This window comes from Eriocheir sinensis, chromosome 18, assembly GCF_024679095.1.
Source record: "Eriocheir sinensis breed Jianghai 21 chromosome 18, ASM2467909v1, whole genome shotgun sequence".
Classification (NCBI taxonomy): domain Eukaryota; kingdom Metazoa; phylum Arthropoda; class Malacostraca; order Decapoda; family Varunidae; genus Eriocheir; species Eriocheir sinensis.
In genome coordinates, this window is record NC_066526.1 from 3,972,541 (window position 1) to 3,989,700 (window position 17,160).

Here is a 17,160-nt window from a genome sequence, read left to right on the forward strand (position 1 = left end):
GGCAATAATTTGAGAAGGACACTGCAAGCTTCCTTTAGTGCAATAATTGACACCTCCAGCAACAGTCATATAATTATCTTTCCACATTGACTGCACATAGAAAAGCTTTTAGAATAACATTTTTAAAATTGTAATCATAAAAATCCAATGAAAAGATTATGAAATCTGCAGGTTTCTTTTTTTTTTCATCAGAAACAATATAAATTAAATTTCAATTTATTCCTATGAGTATTGTAAGAATGCATTTCTGAACTTCATGTCCAATCTTGCATTGACATGTTTTATTCATCTTGATGTGAAATTCAGTCCCCAAAGACATTCTACCTGCCCATAATGTAATCATCACAAAGAATTTTCATGAATCTAGTTTTCACATCTTTATTTATTTACTTATTACTGTATCATTTTTTTTTTAAAGCATGATTTAAAGCCCTGTGTACTAAGCAATTTTGTTTTTGTTTTTTGCTAATTTTGAAAAAAAAATGTACGAATATTTTTTTTCATTTAAATACCAAATTTCTCTCATAATAAAATAGCCAATTTTTAAGCAGAAAGCATCATGCTACATTCCTTTGTGTAGCATTATCTACAATATCTCATGAATACTATGCAAGCAAAATGTAGTTTTTCTAAATGAATTTTAAGATAAGTTAAAGTAGCAAAATTTATGGTCATGATGGTGTACAAAGTCATTTTTGCATGTTAACTCCATGCTTGTTTGAGGGTTCCTATTACATATTATGCTTGTAAATATTTTATCGTATCATTTGGAAATATTCAGAACCATTTTCTGTGGGAACAAGAAACCATCAGAAGAATTACACTTTTCATTGGTCCTTTGTTTACATCTCTAAAGTATTCTTATAAATATTTGATATATTTCCAGTGTCAGTTATCATTGAATATCTTTGTCAAATTGTCACCAGTTGTCACCAAAGAAATATTTAGTAGTTCAAAGAAAGTACAGTCTTGCAGCACATAAAGCGTATAAATCAACACAGCTTGTTATTATTTCTCTTCCAGGAACGTTCAAGGGAAGCAAGTCCCGGCACGAGTCGTCGAAGCATGCCTGCTCCTCCTCGGACTGAATCAGATGTCTAGGGCTCGTGCTTCACCAACAAACCCTCAAGGACCCACAGCCACTCAGGTCGGAGTCCAGCGTGTGGTAACTGGCATCCCCAAGTCCAAGTGAATTTGCAACGAATGAATCTTTCTGCAGTTACTCATTGCCTAGAAAGCAAAGGAGTCTAGTGTATGAAGATTACATATGACTTATAGATATGTGGAAATGCTACGTAGTCATTATGTAGATGGAGAATGGGGAAGTTCTATGAGAGCTGAAAAACCACAAGTTATATGATAAAAGTTTAAAAATATCATAGCATATGTATTTTGAAATTTCTAGGCATACTGACCTACCTACATCACATGCAATACATAAGTTCATCCTAGTCATGTAGGAAGTGATACACAACTCTGTGAGAACTGATATTCAGTACCCTTAAGTTATATAAGAGAATCCAGCATTAAGGCTTGTTACCACCGAATCCATTGTAATTAATTATAATTACATATTCAAATTAAGGCCCCTAAAATGCAGTTGAAGGGGATCCTAAATATTTCTAATGTTTAAGGTATTCCTCAGTGACTGTAGCGGGTTAAACCTTGCTTGAAATGATTAGAGATAGAAAGAATATGTTTTGATATGCAGATACTGAACAGAAGAGGCTGCACATTCACATAGCCAGTCGCTAATTTTTTCAGATTCGGTAATACTGCAACGTCCAGGGAACGATGGTAATTATTTTTTTAATATTAAGGTTTTCTGTGATGCCTTTGATTTAAAGAGCGGAGAACATAAACGATGGTTGTGTCCAAGAAGTCCTTGGTCAGACTTCTTTAGTTATTTTTTATGTTCATGATATTAAGCCTTCAAGTTTACCATTGCCAGCAGCACTACCTACCTGTTTGTTGATTTGGTTTTGTTTAAACAAAACATTCTCAGAAAACTTAGGAGATGTGCATTTGTACAAACATTTTTAATATGTGATGGATTCCTCCTGCATGAAGCAAAAACTGACTAGACACTCCTTGGACCCTACCACTGAGATGAAGTTACTTGTTAAGACAACAGCTGAAGGGTTTAGCTACTGCCTGAAGCCAAAGGAACTGTGACTTTCAATCAGCCTCTTCTATATAAGTTGCCTCTGCTTTTAGAAGAGGCTGATATCTTAACTTTTCCTTTAGAGGAGCATACAGGTTCATGTGTAGGCATGGATGAAGTACACATGAAATGGATCATGATATTTTTGCCAGGACTCCAGGGTCTTAGCTTCATGTAAACTAAGTAACAGAAAGGATTTTTTTTTCTTTTCTTTTTTTTTTTCTTTTTTTTTTTTCTCACATTTGTCAGAAATACCTGATCTTACCATGACTTGCCCAAAATTATTATAGTTAATTTTCCCATTGCATTATAACAGTTAAAATGGGATATTTCTTAAGGCATCATTTTAATTTACACTTATAAATTTCTGGAGTTTGATGAGGATCACTGAAAGTCATATCATTCTTGACGTGTCACTAATAGTTATGATAAGTCCTCAGCATAATGCTGTCAGTCAAGTCAGACACAAAATTGAATGGTCAAATATGAAATCCTGCGAATGGATACACTCTCCTGCCTGGTGTTAATGCACATAGAAACTGATTCCTTGCAGCCTCATAAAATTCTGGTAAACAATGTGAATCTGAAGATGCTCTTTATCTGTTTATATTTTTCCAAAGGTTAAATTTAACAGCCAATAAAGAAATCCTTGATTTGTCATTATGACTAATATGTGGTTGATATCATGACAGTATGTATTTCTATAATTATATCAGAACTGACTCATGCTTCAGTGCTTGTGATGATGCTAATCCATTTCAGTCAGTAACTAAACACTTGAGTTTTCACATACAAGAACTCAGGAGTTTCTCTAATCTCTTACAGATGTATATGTCATGAAACTGTGAATATGTTGATGCATCAAAATGATGCATAACCATTCTTGTAATGTTTTAAGTTTCCGTCTAATCTAGGATCTCGGTAGTATTTCTGACATCCATTTGGGCGTCTGAATAACGTTGCAGTGGCTCTCTCTCTTGTTCACCAGAGATTTTGACTCTTTTCATTACGGTATGGTAAGATTGGCCACTTCATTTATTAATGTCTGCTTTCACCTGCTGCTGACCTACTGTAGTATAAGGAAATAAACTCAAACACAACATAAAAGACATTGTAAAATTGGAAAGGCTGCTGCAAACCTAATTAGAATTTCATTTAAGTAGGGAATCTTTTGTACAAGGTTGTGAATGAATAGCCTAGTTTGGAGGTGATGCAAAGAACAGTGTTGGTGCTGCCAGTAGTGGTTTGGTGGCTTGTCTGTCAACCAGTGGCACCTTAGGCCAAGAGCAAAATCACACATTTTCTGTAAAATTGCTTTCCTTTCAAAACTATGTATCAGTGCTATGGAATGAGTTCCCAGATCACACAGGAATGTATTTTGTTGAGTGAATTTGGGTAACTTTCCTTTTTTTTTTTTTTTTTTTTTTTTTTTTACATTGTGATCAATTAAGCAAGAAAAAACATTTCAATCAAACTGTTCATTGTTCAGTGTTTAGTTTATTTTTCTTAAGAAAATTCCTATCATGTCACTGGTAGACATTGGGCATTTTTAAATGAAATCCCCTATCAGCCATTCTAAAGGAAGGTATGTTATCCCTTCAGTACTGCTAGATACACATTCTATAATGAAATTGCATTCACAGTTAAATAATAGGTCAATTAATAGGCAGTATAATAGTTGTTACATGAGTATGAGTCAACTTTCTAATTTTTGTGTGCAGATTATAAAGAAAAGTATTGTTCTACATTCATTAATTATTGGTGATGAAGTAAGATTTGCATAAGTAATGACATGATCTAGATAAGAGGCAGATATCACAAACATTATTATAATCATTAAATATTGTTCTTTATATTTCCCAAAGACAGCACTCTTTCAGACTAAGTCCCCCTAGTCATACTGAATTGATGTATAATCTTGAAAACTTCATGATGCACTTTTCAACCAGTGAAGAACTCGTGCATTGCCCAGACAAGTAGGAACAAATTACAGTTATATGTAGAAAAATTGGTAAATTTTCCTTCAGTACCATATTTTGCTACATAGTGATAGGAGCATTATAATATGTATACTCAAATTTTACCAACTTAAAAGAATGGTGCCAAATTTCCTACATGCTTGAGATCTTTCATGTAGTGTAAACTACACCATTGCAGAACACTTGAGTGAAGTAACACCAGCTCTGTAAACATCTTTAGTGATAGCTAGCTCATTTAAGTAGTAAATTTTGATTAGAACCATTAAAGCTACAATTAGCTGCATTTATGAAACAATTTTTACAGTATACATTGCATGGTTATCCAAAATATAGTTTGATAAGCAGCAATTTCCTGAATAACAAAACACTTATCTATAATGATTGGCTGTTTTAATAGCTAGGAAACTTTATTCTAATGATTTTAAGGAATATATATATATATATATATATATATATATATATATATATATATATATATATATATATATATATATATATATATATATATATATATATATATATATATATATTCACATATAGCAAAGTGTGATATTGATTAGGATATTACAAGTCAATAATTCTTGTTAAACTGTTGAAGAAAAGCTCTCTTTTCATGCAAAGAACATGTAAAATTACTTGGCTAAGGTGAAACAGACACCCTACTTATCATTAAATGAAATAACTGCAGATGGCCTGTGGAGAGAAAGAGTCATTCCTGATCTTATGAAGAAAGCATTTATCCCATTTCCCTACAACAGGATTGAACAATTGCCCTTAACCCTATACCAGAGTGTTTCTGTGCCTTCAGCCTTCCAATATTCCACAGGGCCTGTCCCTCTATGTTTAATTGTTATCTAGTGTGGTTGTTACATGTTGTTGGCTAATGCTAATATATTTTTGTTTTACTTGCATCTAGCCAGGTACCTTTTGGCCTTTACTCTTTGCTAACAGAAAGCAACTTGGTTTTAGAAATGTGGTTATTTGTTTTATATATATTTTTTCTTTAGTTTCTGTTATTGTTTTCTATGTTTTACCCTTCCTGGATGTTACCCAGAATTACTTTCCTAATACTTCCACAACTTAAATATACTATCTTACTTGCATTTCTTTTTCATTTGGTGGACCAGGTTCATCTTGCCTTAAAATCACCAGCATCCATATATTTTCTTTAGATATGCAAAGTTGCAGGCCTTCAGTCAAACTATTATAATTATCGCCTATTCTCTGATTACGTCTTGCTCCTAACAACCAGCATAACTCTGCAATACTTATGGGAATCTAAGACACAAAAAAGATGCTATTTTTGTATGAAAAATAACCTTTACTTCCTTCAGTCTGGTTTTCTTCACTCAATTAGGGTCGAGGATTTATCTCTACTTTTCTTTCGTGATGAAAGCTTTTTAATTTTATCTTTTATGTGAAAGCTGCATCAGTAGTGATGATTACTCAAAAGACGTGACATTAACACTTTAATGTATTTTTTCCCATCTTGTGTTACAAGTAACAATTTTCTTTTTAATTTGCATGTTACCTACATCCAAAGCTTTATATCATATCTTATCCTCTATTTACAAGTGTTTGGCAGAACATACATTGTCATTATTTTCAGGCTCTTGTTTCTGAAAAGCAGTCCCCTCATTGCTCCATCCTTCAGACATCCTTTCAGTAGTGTAAGGAACAAAGTTTTGTTATCTCCACCTATTCATTCTTCGCTGTTCATCTAATGGAACTGATTAACTTCTTACTCCTTATTGAAGTAATACACTTTTATATATTATATTTCATTTTACTTATTTGTTTTATCTTTATTTTTATTAACTTGCCTTATTAATTTATTTATATTATTTTTGTTTGATTCTTCTTGACAATGTGGCCTCCTGTCTTTTCTGCCATGCTCTCAGATCCTCACTTTCCTTTTACCACACCCCTGGTTGCCTTGGACCCCACAGGTCCTGTATATAATTGTGACCACCAGGTTGTGACAGACTTGGGTCACACACTCGCCTGGCAAGATGAGATATTGTACCTGTCCCTGCTAACTGCATAGATATTGTCACTTATGTTTATATACACACTTAACTGTCACTGGTGCACTAGCAGTGTTAGAAAAATGACAGTTTGTACATACCTGTATATATATCTAGCCCAGAAAGGTGCTTCTCTAAGATCTGTGCTCCAGGCACAAGTAGACCTTACTTAGGAGTCACAACGACAGGGGAGAAGTGAGTTGGTGGACATAGGGACAAGATTTTATCCATCACTGTCCCAGCTTTGACATGTTAGCATGTTCCAATACATCTTTATTGTTTAGGCTTATAATCTTGTATATCACAAAGTAATCTATAGGTACTGTTTTAAATCAATGCAATTTAAACCTAAGATGAACTTGCAAATATTTTAGAAATCATTAAAGCTGACATACGCAATGTATTGATCAAGATCAGATTTCAACCATGCATAATGAACTGAGCCACTTCACCACTGGACAGCAGAACACCGAACACAATGATAAATTGTTTTTAATCTTGGTATGAATAACACATGCATACTCATTAGGGAAAATTTCATGGGACCATTAACATTGTTGAGACATACACATCCATCACTTGACCCCCATCGTTAGATATACCTGTTACTCATACTCATGACAAAACCAAGATGACTTTGTATATTTGTAAACCATGTTCAGTGTCTGTGTGTCAAGTGGTCAGTTGCTGTGTGTGTTGCCAAAATCTGTCCAGCCCAACCATGTGTGGATGTGGCTATTGAGCTTGAAGCTTGGACTCCCTAAAAATTATTGTGAAAAATAAATATTTAAAAGATATTGCAATACTAGGGCATTTCTCATGAAACATTCTGTAAGGTATGTATCTGTAAATTTTTGAAGCAGATAGCAAAGAAGGGAACAAACTATAAATGATATAAATCTCAAATCCAACTCAGCCCTGAAAACGTTGGCAGTATACTTCTTTTCAAAGTCAAAATCAATCTATAAGCTAAGCTAAGCTTATTCTAGTCCTACTAACTTATTATATTATATTACGTAGATATATAATCGAGTAGCCTTATCACATTTAAATCTAAAAATAAGCTTCTTATCGCTTTGCTTACTAAAATTAGAATATTTGTAGACTCATAAAAACGAACACTATTGAAACTCAGGTGATCTAAAGTTTTGGCTTTGTAAGTAGCCTGTCAGTATCGCACCATTCTGGTCTCAGATGTGAGCAGTGTGTGGGAGAAGGCAGACAGAGATTCTCCACCATAACCTTAGAGTGAAGTAATGTCTTTAGTATTCCATGTAACACCTCCCTGCTGGCTGTGGACACCGGCTTCCACCGTCCACTGAAGAAGGACCTGCACAGAGCCCACAACCCCTGTTGCTTCGGTGTTCTGTACCCAATTTTAACTAATTTTTTACCGACCTTTATCTGTGAAATATGTCTTGTACAAATGTGATAACACTCAATATTGTGAACTTATTCACAATAATAAATCCAGACAACACATTCCCTAGCTTGCACGTGTCAGTCTGAGGGAGCTTGTGAGTCCACTTCAGAGTTCTTGAGGCATTGACGATGACCATTGTGACCTTCAGGAGTCACTTCTGTGGCCACCTGGCTGAAAGTGACTGTTGCTATACAAGACTGCTCTCTAGGCTTATGAAGGCCTCACTAGCAGCCTTAGTGAAAATTTTAGTGATGCTCACAGAATTAGTGTGTGTTGAGTGACAAGGCTCCCTGACTGCCACAGAAGACTTAATGACACAAACTTTATGCTTTTCGCCCTTAAAACTGCTGTATATGCTTGAAAGACTCATTCTTTTATAATGCTCAGTTTTGTATATGAAGTACATTATATTTTTGAGAAAAATAGCTAATGTTGATCTTCTTTGAGAATGACATAAATTGACCTGACAAGATTCTTAAATTCTACAAAGGTAGTTTGGTCCACCATTGCTATTATTCTGCTAAATATTCTTCCTTGTATAAGTTTTTGTTATCTTCACAGATTTCCTTGTACTCTAAAACAAACATTGTTATTGCCAAGGTTATTTGATACTAAAATATACCTTTCTTTTTAGAGATATTCTGCTCCGTTTTAATATTTTCCTATAAGGTGCACTGAATAAACTACGCATTCATTTTTTTTCTTATTTAATTTAGCGAATGGCTTTGGTTATTTATCAGTTATTGCTAAACACTGTCCATTAACATTTCTCACAAATGTGTAAATACTAACCTCATACAAGAGCCCCATCATTCCCCGTTCTGTGATCTAATTGGCACTCATTATGTGTTATAATAGAGTTGGAGTCATACCTTGAGCACCATGGCAATTCTTATCTGCTTTTTCTTGTGTTGGACAGTTGTTTTTTGTTGAACTGTACAATATTTCCCAGTCATATGTATATATGTTGTTGGTTATGCAGCTGAAGAAATCTCAACCATAGAATAATTAATTACCTTGTTTAGTTGAATTTTGTTCTCTTTATCTCTTTGCAGGCTGTAATATATTTTCCTTTCCATTTCAATTTAACCTTGCAAGCTGTACTTTCACTACAAGCATCTCATTAGTCATCTAGATCTTGCTTATTACTGCTGCTCTCGTTTTCCTCCTCTTCTGCCATGTGCCACCTTGCTCAATGATGTGTTGGCTGGCCCGGTGACCCAAGGTTGTACCAAGTCAGCCAGTTTTATAATAACTTTATACTGCACCCTAGTCATGACAACAAATACTTCTCATTGTTAAGCCTTTTGTTTTCCTCATATATGCTGTAACACAAGCTAGTCTTGACCCATATGTTAATGTAAGACTCTGTAAGGTACCTTGTATATGCAAATGTAATTTTCAATTATATTTTCACACAGTATGTGAACAAGAATTCATTTACATTGGTAAGTGAATGTTAGCACGTGTGTCTTTGATCACACAGACAGTTGTGGTGTTGAGGCTAGACAGAACAGAAGCTTGGTGCTCTGTAACATCAGTATTTATTTTGCCATTACTTTACTTTTAGAGCAGTTTCTGTCACAAAATGAGGTTGAAGTTAATCAGGTTTTGTGAAACTGCAAAACCCATGACCATAGTAAAAAGGTCAAGGATAACCACTTCTCTCAGGAATTAGTTTCAGTGATTTGTAAAAATTCAGAATAACATAATTGAAAGTTAAAGTGTGGGACTAATCTTTATCTGGGGATTTGAGATGCAACTCAATTGGCTTTCAGACCTCCACGCTAGTGTGTGGCCATGGATGAAACAGAGCCAATGGCGGTGAATTAAGATATGTTGCAATCAGTCCTGGTCATTATTTAGCACCACGCTGTTGAGTGTTGATTTAGCACGACCATATCTTCATGACATTGTTAATATAATCATCCATATGATTTCTAAAACTGTTGTTATTTTCATGTTTCATTTATTTATAAAATTGAATGTTATTTTGGTGGAAGAGCGACTTCACATTAAATAATGAAGATATAAATCATGGTTTTCTTTTTTTTCTTCATATAGCAATTAACTCGTGACTTAAGTTGACAGGAGACCCTGCAGCTGGTGACACGCCTGCTGCTGAGGAGGCTGCTGGAAAAAATGATCGGCTGTCTGCCAGCTGCTATCGGGAAGGAAATTGTGTATTGATAATGCTAAGTTGTTGCTGTGTGTGTGTGTGTGTGTGTGTGTGTTCCCTGAAGGTTTCAGTAAAAGCTAAAGCACTGCATAGTACTAAAAATTTATTAACTTCATTCAGTAAATGGAATTTCCTTTGATTTCAAACCATTTAATAAAGGTCTTTTCAAAAAATTGTGGTTTTGGAAAATAACACTGGTCTGCTTTTTTCATGTAGCTACATTTCTCTGTTGAGTGTGCAGCACATCTCAGCAAATTCAACTCATCAGGCTGTCGACATAGAAATAGTAAAAAAAATTGGATATGCTCAACAAAAAAAGCTTCAGAGATTTTGGCTGAGCTTAGTTCTTCTCCCTTCTCTTTGGCCTCCGCCACTCCTCCGCACCCTCGACTCTGCCCTCCATGAAGGCTGCATTTTCTGCGTCAGGGTGAGCAGGGCCGCTGAGAGGTAGTCCAGGTACTGGAGGTCGTTGTTTTGCGTGAAGTACGTGATGGCGAGGGCAAGGGAGCGCCGTGCGTCACACAGGCTGACGGACTCCAGCTGCTCCTGCTCACTGGGTTCACACATATCGGGTTCGTGCGTGGACCTGAAACATCGGTTGTCAGACTTGTTGATGAGACGCCTCCTACATGGCCTTCTCTCCCTGGTCATTCTCTAAAAGAACAAAGCCAGTTTCAGACCCTTCTTTTTCATAATCCAGCCATAAACTAGGGTAGCTACATAAATAGTGAATATATAGTTAGATAGATAGATATAATACGATGTATTCTCGGGTCGCAGATCGAGCCATTCATATCATTAAATGAAGTAGGAAAAATGATCATTCTAGTGGTATATTATCAAGTATCGAAGTCAATAGAGTAAATCATGTTAGTCATGGATCTAATCAACGAAGGACGACTTGCTCTTCTTCGAAACGCGAGGAAAGCAGTCACTCAAGGTTCGAACGAAGAGAAGGGATGTTTCTGGATTCATAGGAATTAATTCATTATAACTAGTATTTTGGAAACATGAAAGAGCTGCATGAATATTTAGCATTTTGCACTGAAACTGCTATCTATAAAAGGCTGCTTTCTGGTGTTAGGCTAAAAGTGTCTCAGATTATTCTGGTGAATGGGCTTCACTGATCCGAGAGTTGGTTCAGGACTGTGACTTTTTGCACCAATCACTAGTCTCTGGTTACACTCAAAGTAAACAAGATAGTGACTGTTGAATCTCTTATCATCAGAAGATCCCCGGCTGCACATGTCATCGGCACTACAGATTAAGCCTCACGACCAAACAGTTTTACTATCTGTGACAGGTTATGATTTAAGTCGTGTGGTGTTGAACTAGAACAGTGTCATAAACCATCCAATTATTATTTCTTACAAACTAACACTCAGGCAGCTTACGTATCCAATCAACCGGGTCGACAAATAACATGCATTTCAGAGATTGTATATAATTTACATCGCATTGGTTAACTCATCCATGCACCTTCCTGGGTTTAGATGGGAAGGTAAGATCTTGGTAGTTTGTATAATAATTATTGTTAGAATGTAATATAAGCCTCCATTTCTTAGTTGGCGGAACCTCGTGTGTGAGTCTGAACCTTAAGACTGATTCCATTTTTCGAGCTCGGCGTTAATGTCGTGCATGAGAGAGATCATTACTGACGTGTCGCTGCCTTCCCCCTGCCGCTCGCTGCCCCTTCTCCTTCCGTTCCTCCTTCCCTCCTTCCTCCTCCTCTTGGACTTATTCTTCTTCTTCTTCCGATTCTTTTTTCCATTCCGCTTTTCCTGCTTTCTGGGTCCATCAGATTCCACTGCTTCAGAATCCTCGCTGTCCCAGCCATTGTGGCCCTCAGCCACTTCGCTCACTGGGTCGGCGTGGCGCGGAGAGGGTGTGATGTGAGTTCTCTCTGGCAACTGTGTAATATCTTCGCGACCTTGAGCTGTTTCCCGTGACCTGCTTGCACTTAGAGGGTCCTCGAGGCGCGGATCTTTTACGTTGTGTTCCGCCGCCGGGTGATAGTGGGGCCGCACAGCGGTGCCCTCAGCCAGAAACTCGGGGATGGAGAACTGAGCCACGTTAGACACACCGCTACGGAGGAACATAAGAACATAAGAACGTAAAGAGTCTGCTAGAGGCCGGTCGGCCTCTTGCTAACAAGGCAGCTCCTGTTATCCTAACCCCACCTTACCTCACTATCCATGAATTTATCCAACCTCTTCTTGAATGTATCTATGGCTTACGTTAGCATAGTAAGTCAACGCGATGTTTTTTTTTTTTTTTATATATGATTGACTTTTGACATTTTACATTAGGGATGAATTTATTGACATGGCTGTCTCAGGAATGTGAGGCTCATGCAGTCTTCACCTGGAAAGTCCGTCGTTGTCGAGTGCCTTCAGTGCAACGTAGTAAAGATGGCCTCGCTCGAGCCGCCGTCCCACGGGAACCTCCACCTCCACCTGCGTCCCCGCCGTCTGGTACACGCCAGCAGCCACCAGCGAGTCGGCAGTCTCCAGTAAGGTCTCCTCAGGGGCGGAATCAAAGTGAGATTCCTGAAGATTACGTTGTTCCTCGCTGAGGCGAACAATGTATCCCGAGGCTGACAAGTTGAAGCAGTTCATACATTTATTGTTGGTGCGGTTATTCGTCGTAGATAATAAAATCATTAATTTCTGTCAAATATTTTGTTGTAATTATATAGTTTACCACCTGTGCCGGAATCGAGGTCCTCGCCGGGGGCCGTCCAGGTGAGGGAAAGCGTGTTGGTGTCGACAGGCGTCGCTATCAAGTCCCTCACATCGTTTGGTGGAAAAATATCCTGGGCCGGGACTTCCACCACCTGGGTCAGACAGTTGTCCATTAGTTATGCTTAGGCTTACGACTATCCAGTAAGTTGTAGCACGCAGAGCAACACTGAATACGGGGAGATGTGAATGTTCGTTCACCCACCTTTATGGAGCCGGCGGATGCTACTCGTTGAAAACCACCGGTGGCCACAACGGCGCGAGGATCAAGTGGCACTCTGCTTCCACAGCACAAGTCCGGCCGGCCTAGGAGCTGCAGCTGTAATGCCAACATTCGTTACCTCGTGGCTTCTTCTTTGATTTACACTTATTAGACTAGTATCGAGAAAACACTCACCTCCTGGTTCCCGGGACCAGTCAGACCCTCGGGAAAGTCTCTTGTAACATTAGCGGCCATTGAAAGATTAGCTCTAGATATTGGCCCTTGGTGTGTGTCTTGTAATCTGTCCCTGGAGTGCGGGCGTCCCTCGAGTGGTCTACTGGGGCGGAAGGACTCCCGTGAATTGTTATATATTGAAGGTGCCCTATAGCGGTTACTGACGCGTCGGTCTGGCAGAGGTCTTTGGGGCACATCCTCTCTTGGAATTGACTGAACTCTTGTTTCATGAGAGCCCTGAGTATGAGCATACTGTCTACGGTTGTCTGTAGAGCCCGGAGAGTTCATCTGATGCAAGCGGGAAGTGGACCTCTCTCCCGTGCTCGTCCTCGAGTTTGCAAGGGGCAATGAGTCGGAAGATGCGGCATTTCCTGCTGCAGAATATGTGGTATGAACTCTTCTAGGTCGTGGTTCCCTCGAGTCGTGTCTTGCCGATGCCACTCTCTCGGTGTAAAGACTTCCCTCAGATGAAGGTCCTGAAGAGTGGTATCTCCTACCAGCCCGCCTAGCCCAGTAGTTATATATAACACTCGTATCTGGTTCTTCCTGTGGGAGAGATTTTATTAAAGAAATTACTTATACGCCTCAAGCATGATTCTTAATTAGTGAGCGTGGACCAAGTATAGGGATAACATACAGCTCCGCCTTACCTGATGGTAATGTCTGAGGTAAATATTTCGGTGTGTCCAGCTCTGTCTGTCCAACTGGGAAGGACGAGGGTGGCTCCGCGTGGCACTCAGCTCGCCAGGAACAAGTACTGGTCGGGCCTGAGTGCAATGGACATGTGAAGGGCGACCTCATTGGTGACCGGTAAGCTACTTACCAGCTAAAATTTAGGAGTAACATAAATGTGCTGTTATAAATGAATTAGAAGTAGGTTGAGCGAAGTTCTGCTGCATGCACATAATTATATATTAAAATTTCTATGGGCTACACACGGACGTACCTCCCGTTGTTGCATGCGTCCTTCCGCCAGCATCATCACCACGCCCACAATCACAGTCGACGCCGCCCAAAGCGGCAGAGTCACTCTAATCTTCATTGTCTCTGCTGAAAATATTGTTCTCCAAATAAAGAAACTGAAAAAAAAGTTATGTTCTCGCGGTGGTGCATGCAGGACAGAGGGGTTGGTGGCTGCAGCTGGGCATACCCCACGCTCGCTAGTGGGTGGTTGGTCCTCTCGGCGGGCCCTCTCAGGTTACCGCCGCAAGGTTCCCCCTGTCCCGGCGTCTCCCCTTCAAGTTAGTCTGTTTTTTTTTCTCACCAGGCTGATACTCGCCATGGGACGCCCAGTTTGTCCACAGGGACTGCTTCAGGCGATCAGCACTGAATGCACACGATTGTGTCACTTTAACAAAATTAATCATATTAAATAATTGACACAAAAGTGGTAAAATTTTCACTGTAAACGAAATAGTTCTCGTCTTAACTCACAGAATTTACACGCCGGAGCGGCACAAACTCCTCACCGCAGCGGGCTGCTCGCTCACACAGCGCACTCAGGCAAGGGCGACAGCTCATGTGTAAACTTTTCTATCGTTGAAATGGTGCTCTCAATGCACGTTGCAATTCATTTATTAGACGACTGCAAAGCTATAGCTACTTTCAACTTAGACACAATTTCCCTGTGGAATGATACATATCATTGCCATCATCAGCCCGTATCGTACCCACTGCAGGACACAAGCCAGCGGAACGACACAGGCGGACGATGGTGATGAGTATCTTTTCATAAGGGAAAGGCACGGAAGATGAACGAAATTAGTCAAAAGACTTCTGGACTGAGTTGCAACCTCTTGTCCGGCCGGCGTGACGGCCACCAGCACTGTGATGCTTTGAGTGTGAGAACCTCTGTTCGTAGTCTCCTTGGTTTGTCCCGTCTCTTCTTCCCTCCCTATCCCTCACCCCAGTCCCTCCACACCGTGCATCATATGAAGCATCCCTTGCAGTCTTCCAAGATTCCCCCCCACCTCGATCCCGCATGGTCACACCTCTCTCCCCTTCCCTTCTCCCCCTATAATAATCTGAACCCTACATGTGTGCCCCTGCTCCTTCTCTTGCCTCATATATCGCACTGTCATCTCAGTCCACCAACATCCTGCGTGGGAGTCTAGCACATTATATAATCACAGCTTCTCCTATCCCTCGCCTTTTAAAACAATTGTATCAAGAATTCTGCATGATATTTATTCACAGCCCTCCTTCAGAATAAGTTTTTATCCCTCGCAGCTGATCGTAACTCAGCCAGATTTAGGCGTGAATCATTCCGCTGCGGGCTATGTGAGTGCCCCTTGATCACCCGGCGGCATAATCTGGCGGCCAGAGGGACGCTCCATTAATTAAACCTCTTGCGCAACAGAGAGATCACGATTTCATGCTGCGCTGTGAAGACCCTCCACTTAGAATGGCTTCATGTGTGGCAAATGTAAGCAAGGCAACATTTAACCGTGGATAAGCCTCATGTTTTGTAGTTTTCATCTTATCATTCTACACAAAAAATAGTGATACAGTTTATTGAAGATTTATATATAGTTGCAATTCAGGAAAAGCTTAGGAGTAATGAATTAGAGGCTTGATGTAAGGCTTATTTGAGTTTATTACGTCAGAGAGAGAGAGAGAGAGAGAGAGAGAGAGAGAGAGAGAGAGAGAGAGAGAGAGCAAGGAGAGAGGGGGAGTATGACGTCATAATGGAGCTTGTTTGCCATAGAGAGGTGAGTTGTCTCGTGCTGAGGTGATCTTGAGGGTTGCTTACAGGGCCAGTCACCTCTGAGGGCCCTCTTGAACTTTTCCGCCTTATGCACACTTTGTTGGGGCTGCAAATAGCCTGGAGTTTTTGTTGTTGTTGCTGTTGTTGTTGTTTACTTTTTTCTTCTTTTTCTTCTTCTTCATTTTCTTGTTCTTGTTCTTCTTCCTCCGTCTTCTTTTTTTCCTTATTTTCTTTTTCTATTTTCTTTTTCTTTTTTACTTTTTTTTCTTTTTTTTTTCTTTTTCTTTTTCTTCTTTTTCTTCTTCTTCTTGTCTTTGCTCTTTTGTTCTTTCTTCTTGTTTTTGTTCATGTTTTTGTTCATTCTTCTTTTGTTCTTTTTCTTATTTTTGTTCTCGCTCTCCTTGTTTTTTTTTCTTGCTCTTTTCTTCTTGTTTTTGCTCATCTTGTTCTTTTTCCTGTTCTTTTTCTTCTCGTTTTTTTTTCTTTATCTTCTTCTTGTTCTCCTTCTTCATGTTGTTCTTCTATGTTGTGTAACGTACGTATCAGCCTGGAATCTATCGTGGCTCCATGGCTTGGCAAGGCTTGGCACACTTATTCTGTCTGCTCTCCAGTATAAACATGGCATTTACGAGATAAGCAACCATTCCTGTCACTGGGCTAGAAGAGAGGCGCAATGAAGCTGCGTATGGCGATGGTGGAGGTCAGTGACTGCATGGTTTGAGGGCGTTAGGGTCAAACTACTCATTTCGTGATTGTTAAAGTGTGTGGCAAACGATAGCAAGGGCACACAGGGAATGGCGTCACGGGTATTTTCGAAGAGTGACAACAACTGCGCATGCGACAATTCGTTTTGCAGACCTAACAAGACTCGAGATGGATGAGGCAAGCAAGTACTGGGGTTGGGGTGGGGGGGGGGCGATTGTGTGTGTGTGTGTGTGTGTGTGTGTGTGTGTGAGATTCACCACGCCCTGATCACGGGATGGACTCATCCCCGGCAAACACCCTCCCAACAAGAGCAAGCTCATTATAGTCGATCTCTGGGTACTGCCGTGACCTTCACACACCACACACCCCATCCCCATTGCTCAAGGGGGACAGTAACTCCTCTTGTCAGCTGAAAAATCCCGGCCTGAGCGCGGGCTCGAACCTCCGCCTGCCAGGCCGCGAACCCTGGCAGCACAGAGCTTTTACCGCTGAGCTACTGGTGTGTGTGTGTGTGTGTGTGTGTGTGTGTGTGTTCATTCTTTCGCGTGCAAGGCAGTTAAACTTACTTTACTTCAAATCCTTTAGCTGAGAGAGAGAGAGAGAGAGAGAGAGAGAGAGAGAGAGAGAGAGAGAGAGAGAGAGAGAGAGAGAGAGAATCTAAATACTAAATGAGAAGCTTCCCACGGTCATTTATTTTCTCTCGTATACCAATAAATAAAACATCGAGAATAGTCAACTACATTTTTATTAATAATAGTGTTTTTTATTGTAATGAAGTGTAATTGTTACAAGTCCCGGA

At 39.5% G+C, this 17,160-nt stretch overlaps 2 protein-coding genes across 32 annotated transcripts in view; one reads left to right on the forward strand and one right to left on the reverse strand.

Annotated features, from left to right (window-relative positions):
* Nucleotides 1–9,632, forward strand: part of LOC127000227 (potassium voltage-gated channel unc-103-like) — a 145,592-nt gene extending 135,960 nt beyond the window's left edge. For all 24 annotated transcript variants that reach the window (XM_050863674.1, XM_050863653.1, XM_050863652.1 and 21 more), the window contains one exon: nucleotides 1,024–9,632. In XM_050863674.1, the coding sequence (XP_050719631.1) occupies nucleotides 1,024–1,101 (78 nt within the window). In that variant the 3' untranslated portion in view covers nucleotides 1,102–9,632. The remainder of the gene's footprint in view (nucleotides 1–1,023) is intronic.
* A 226-nt stretch (nucleotides 9,633–9,858) lies between these two features.
* On the reverse strand, nucleotides 9,859–14,953 carry LOC127000230 (uncharacterized). Of its 8 annotated transcripts, none has more exons than XM_050863676.1 (9): nucleotides 14,743–14,953; nucleotides 13,896–13,999; nucleotides 13,600–13,716; nucleotides 12,911–13,495; nucleotides 12,719–12,832; nucleotides 12,476–12,608; nucleotides 12,137–12,368; nucleotides 11,432–11,857; nucleotides 9,859–10,358 (listed from the first exon to the last, which is right to left on the reverse strand). In XM_050863676.1, the coding sequence occupies exons 1-9, from the start codon at nucleotides 14,930–14,932 to the stop codon at nucleotides 10,094–10,096; spliced, it is 2,166 nt and encodes a 721-aa protein (XP_050719633.1). In that variant the 5' UTR covers nucleotides 14,933–14,953; the 3' UTR covers nucleotides 9,859–10,093. The 8 variants fall into 8 exon arrangements, with proteins under 8 accessions (XP_050719633.1, XP_050719637.1, XP_050719635.1 ...); XM_050863680.1 differs by having other exon boundaries at nucleotides 13,896–14,028; nucleotides 14,743–14,801; XM_050863678.1 differs by having other exon boundaries at nucleotides 13,896–14,297; nucleotides 14,743–14,795.
* Nucleotides 14,954–17,160: the final 2,207 nt, after the last annotated feature.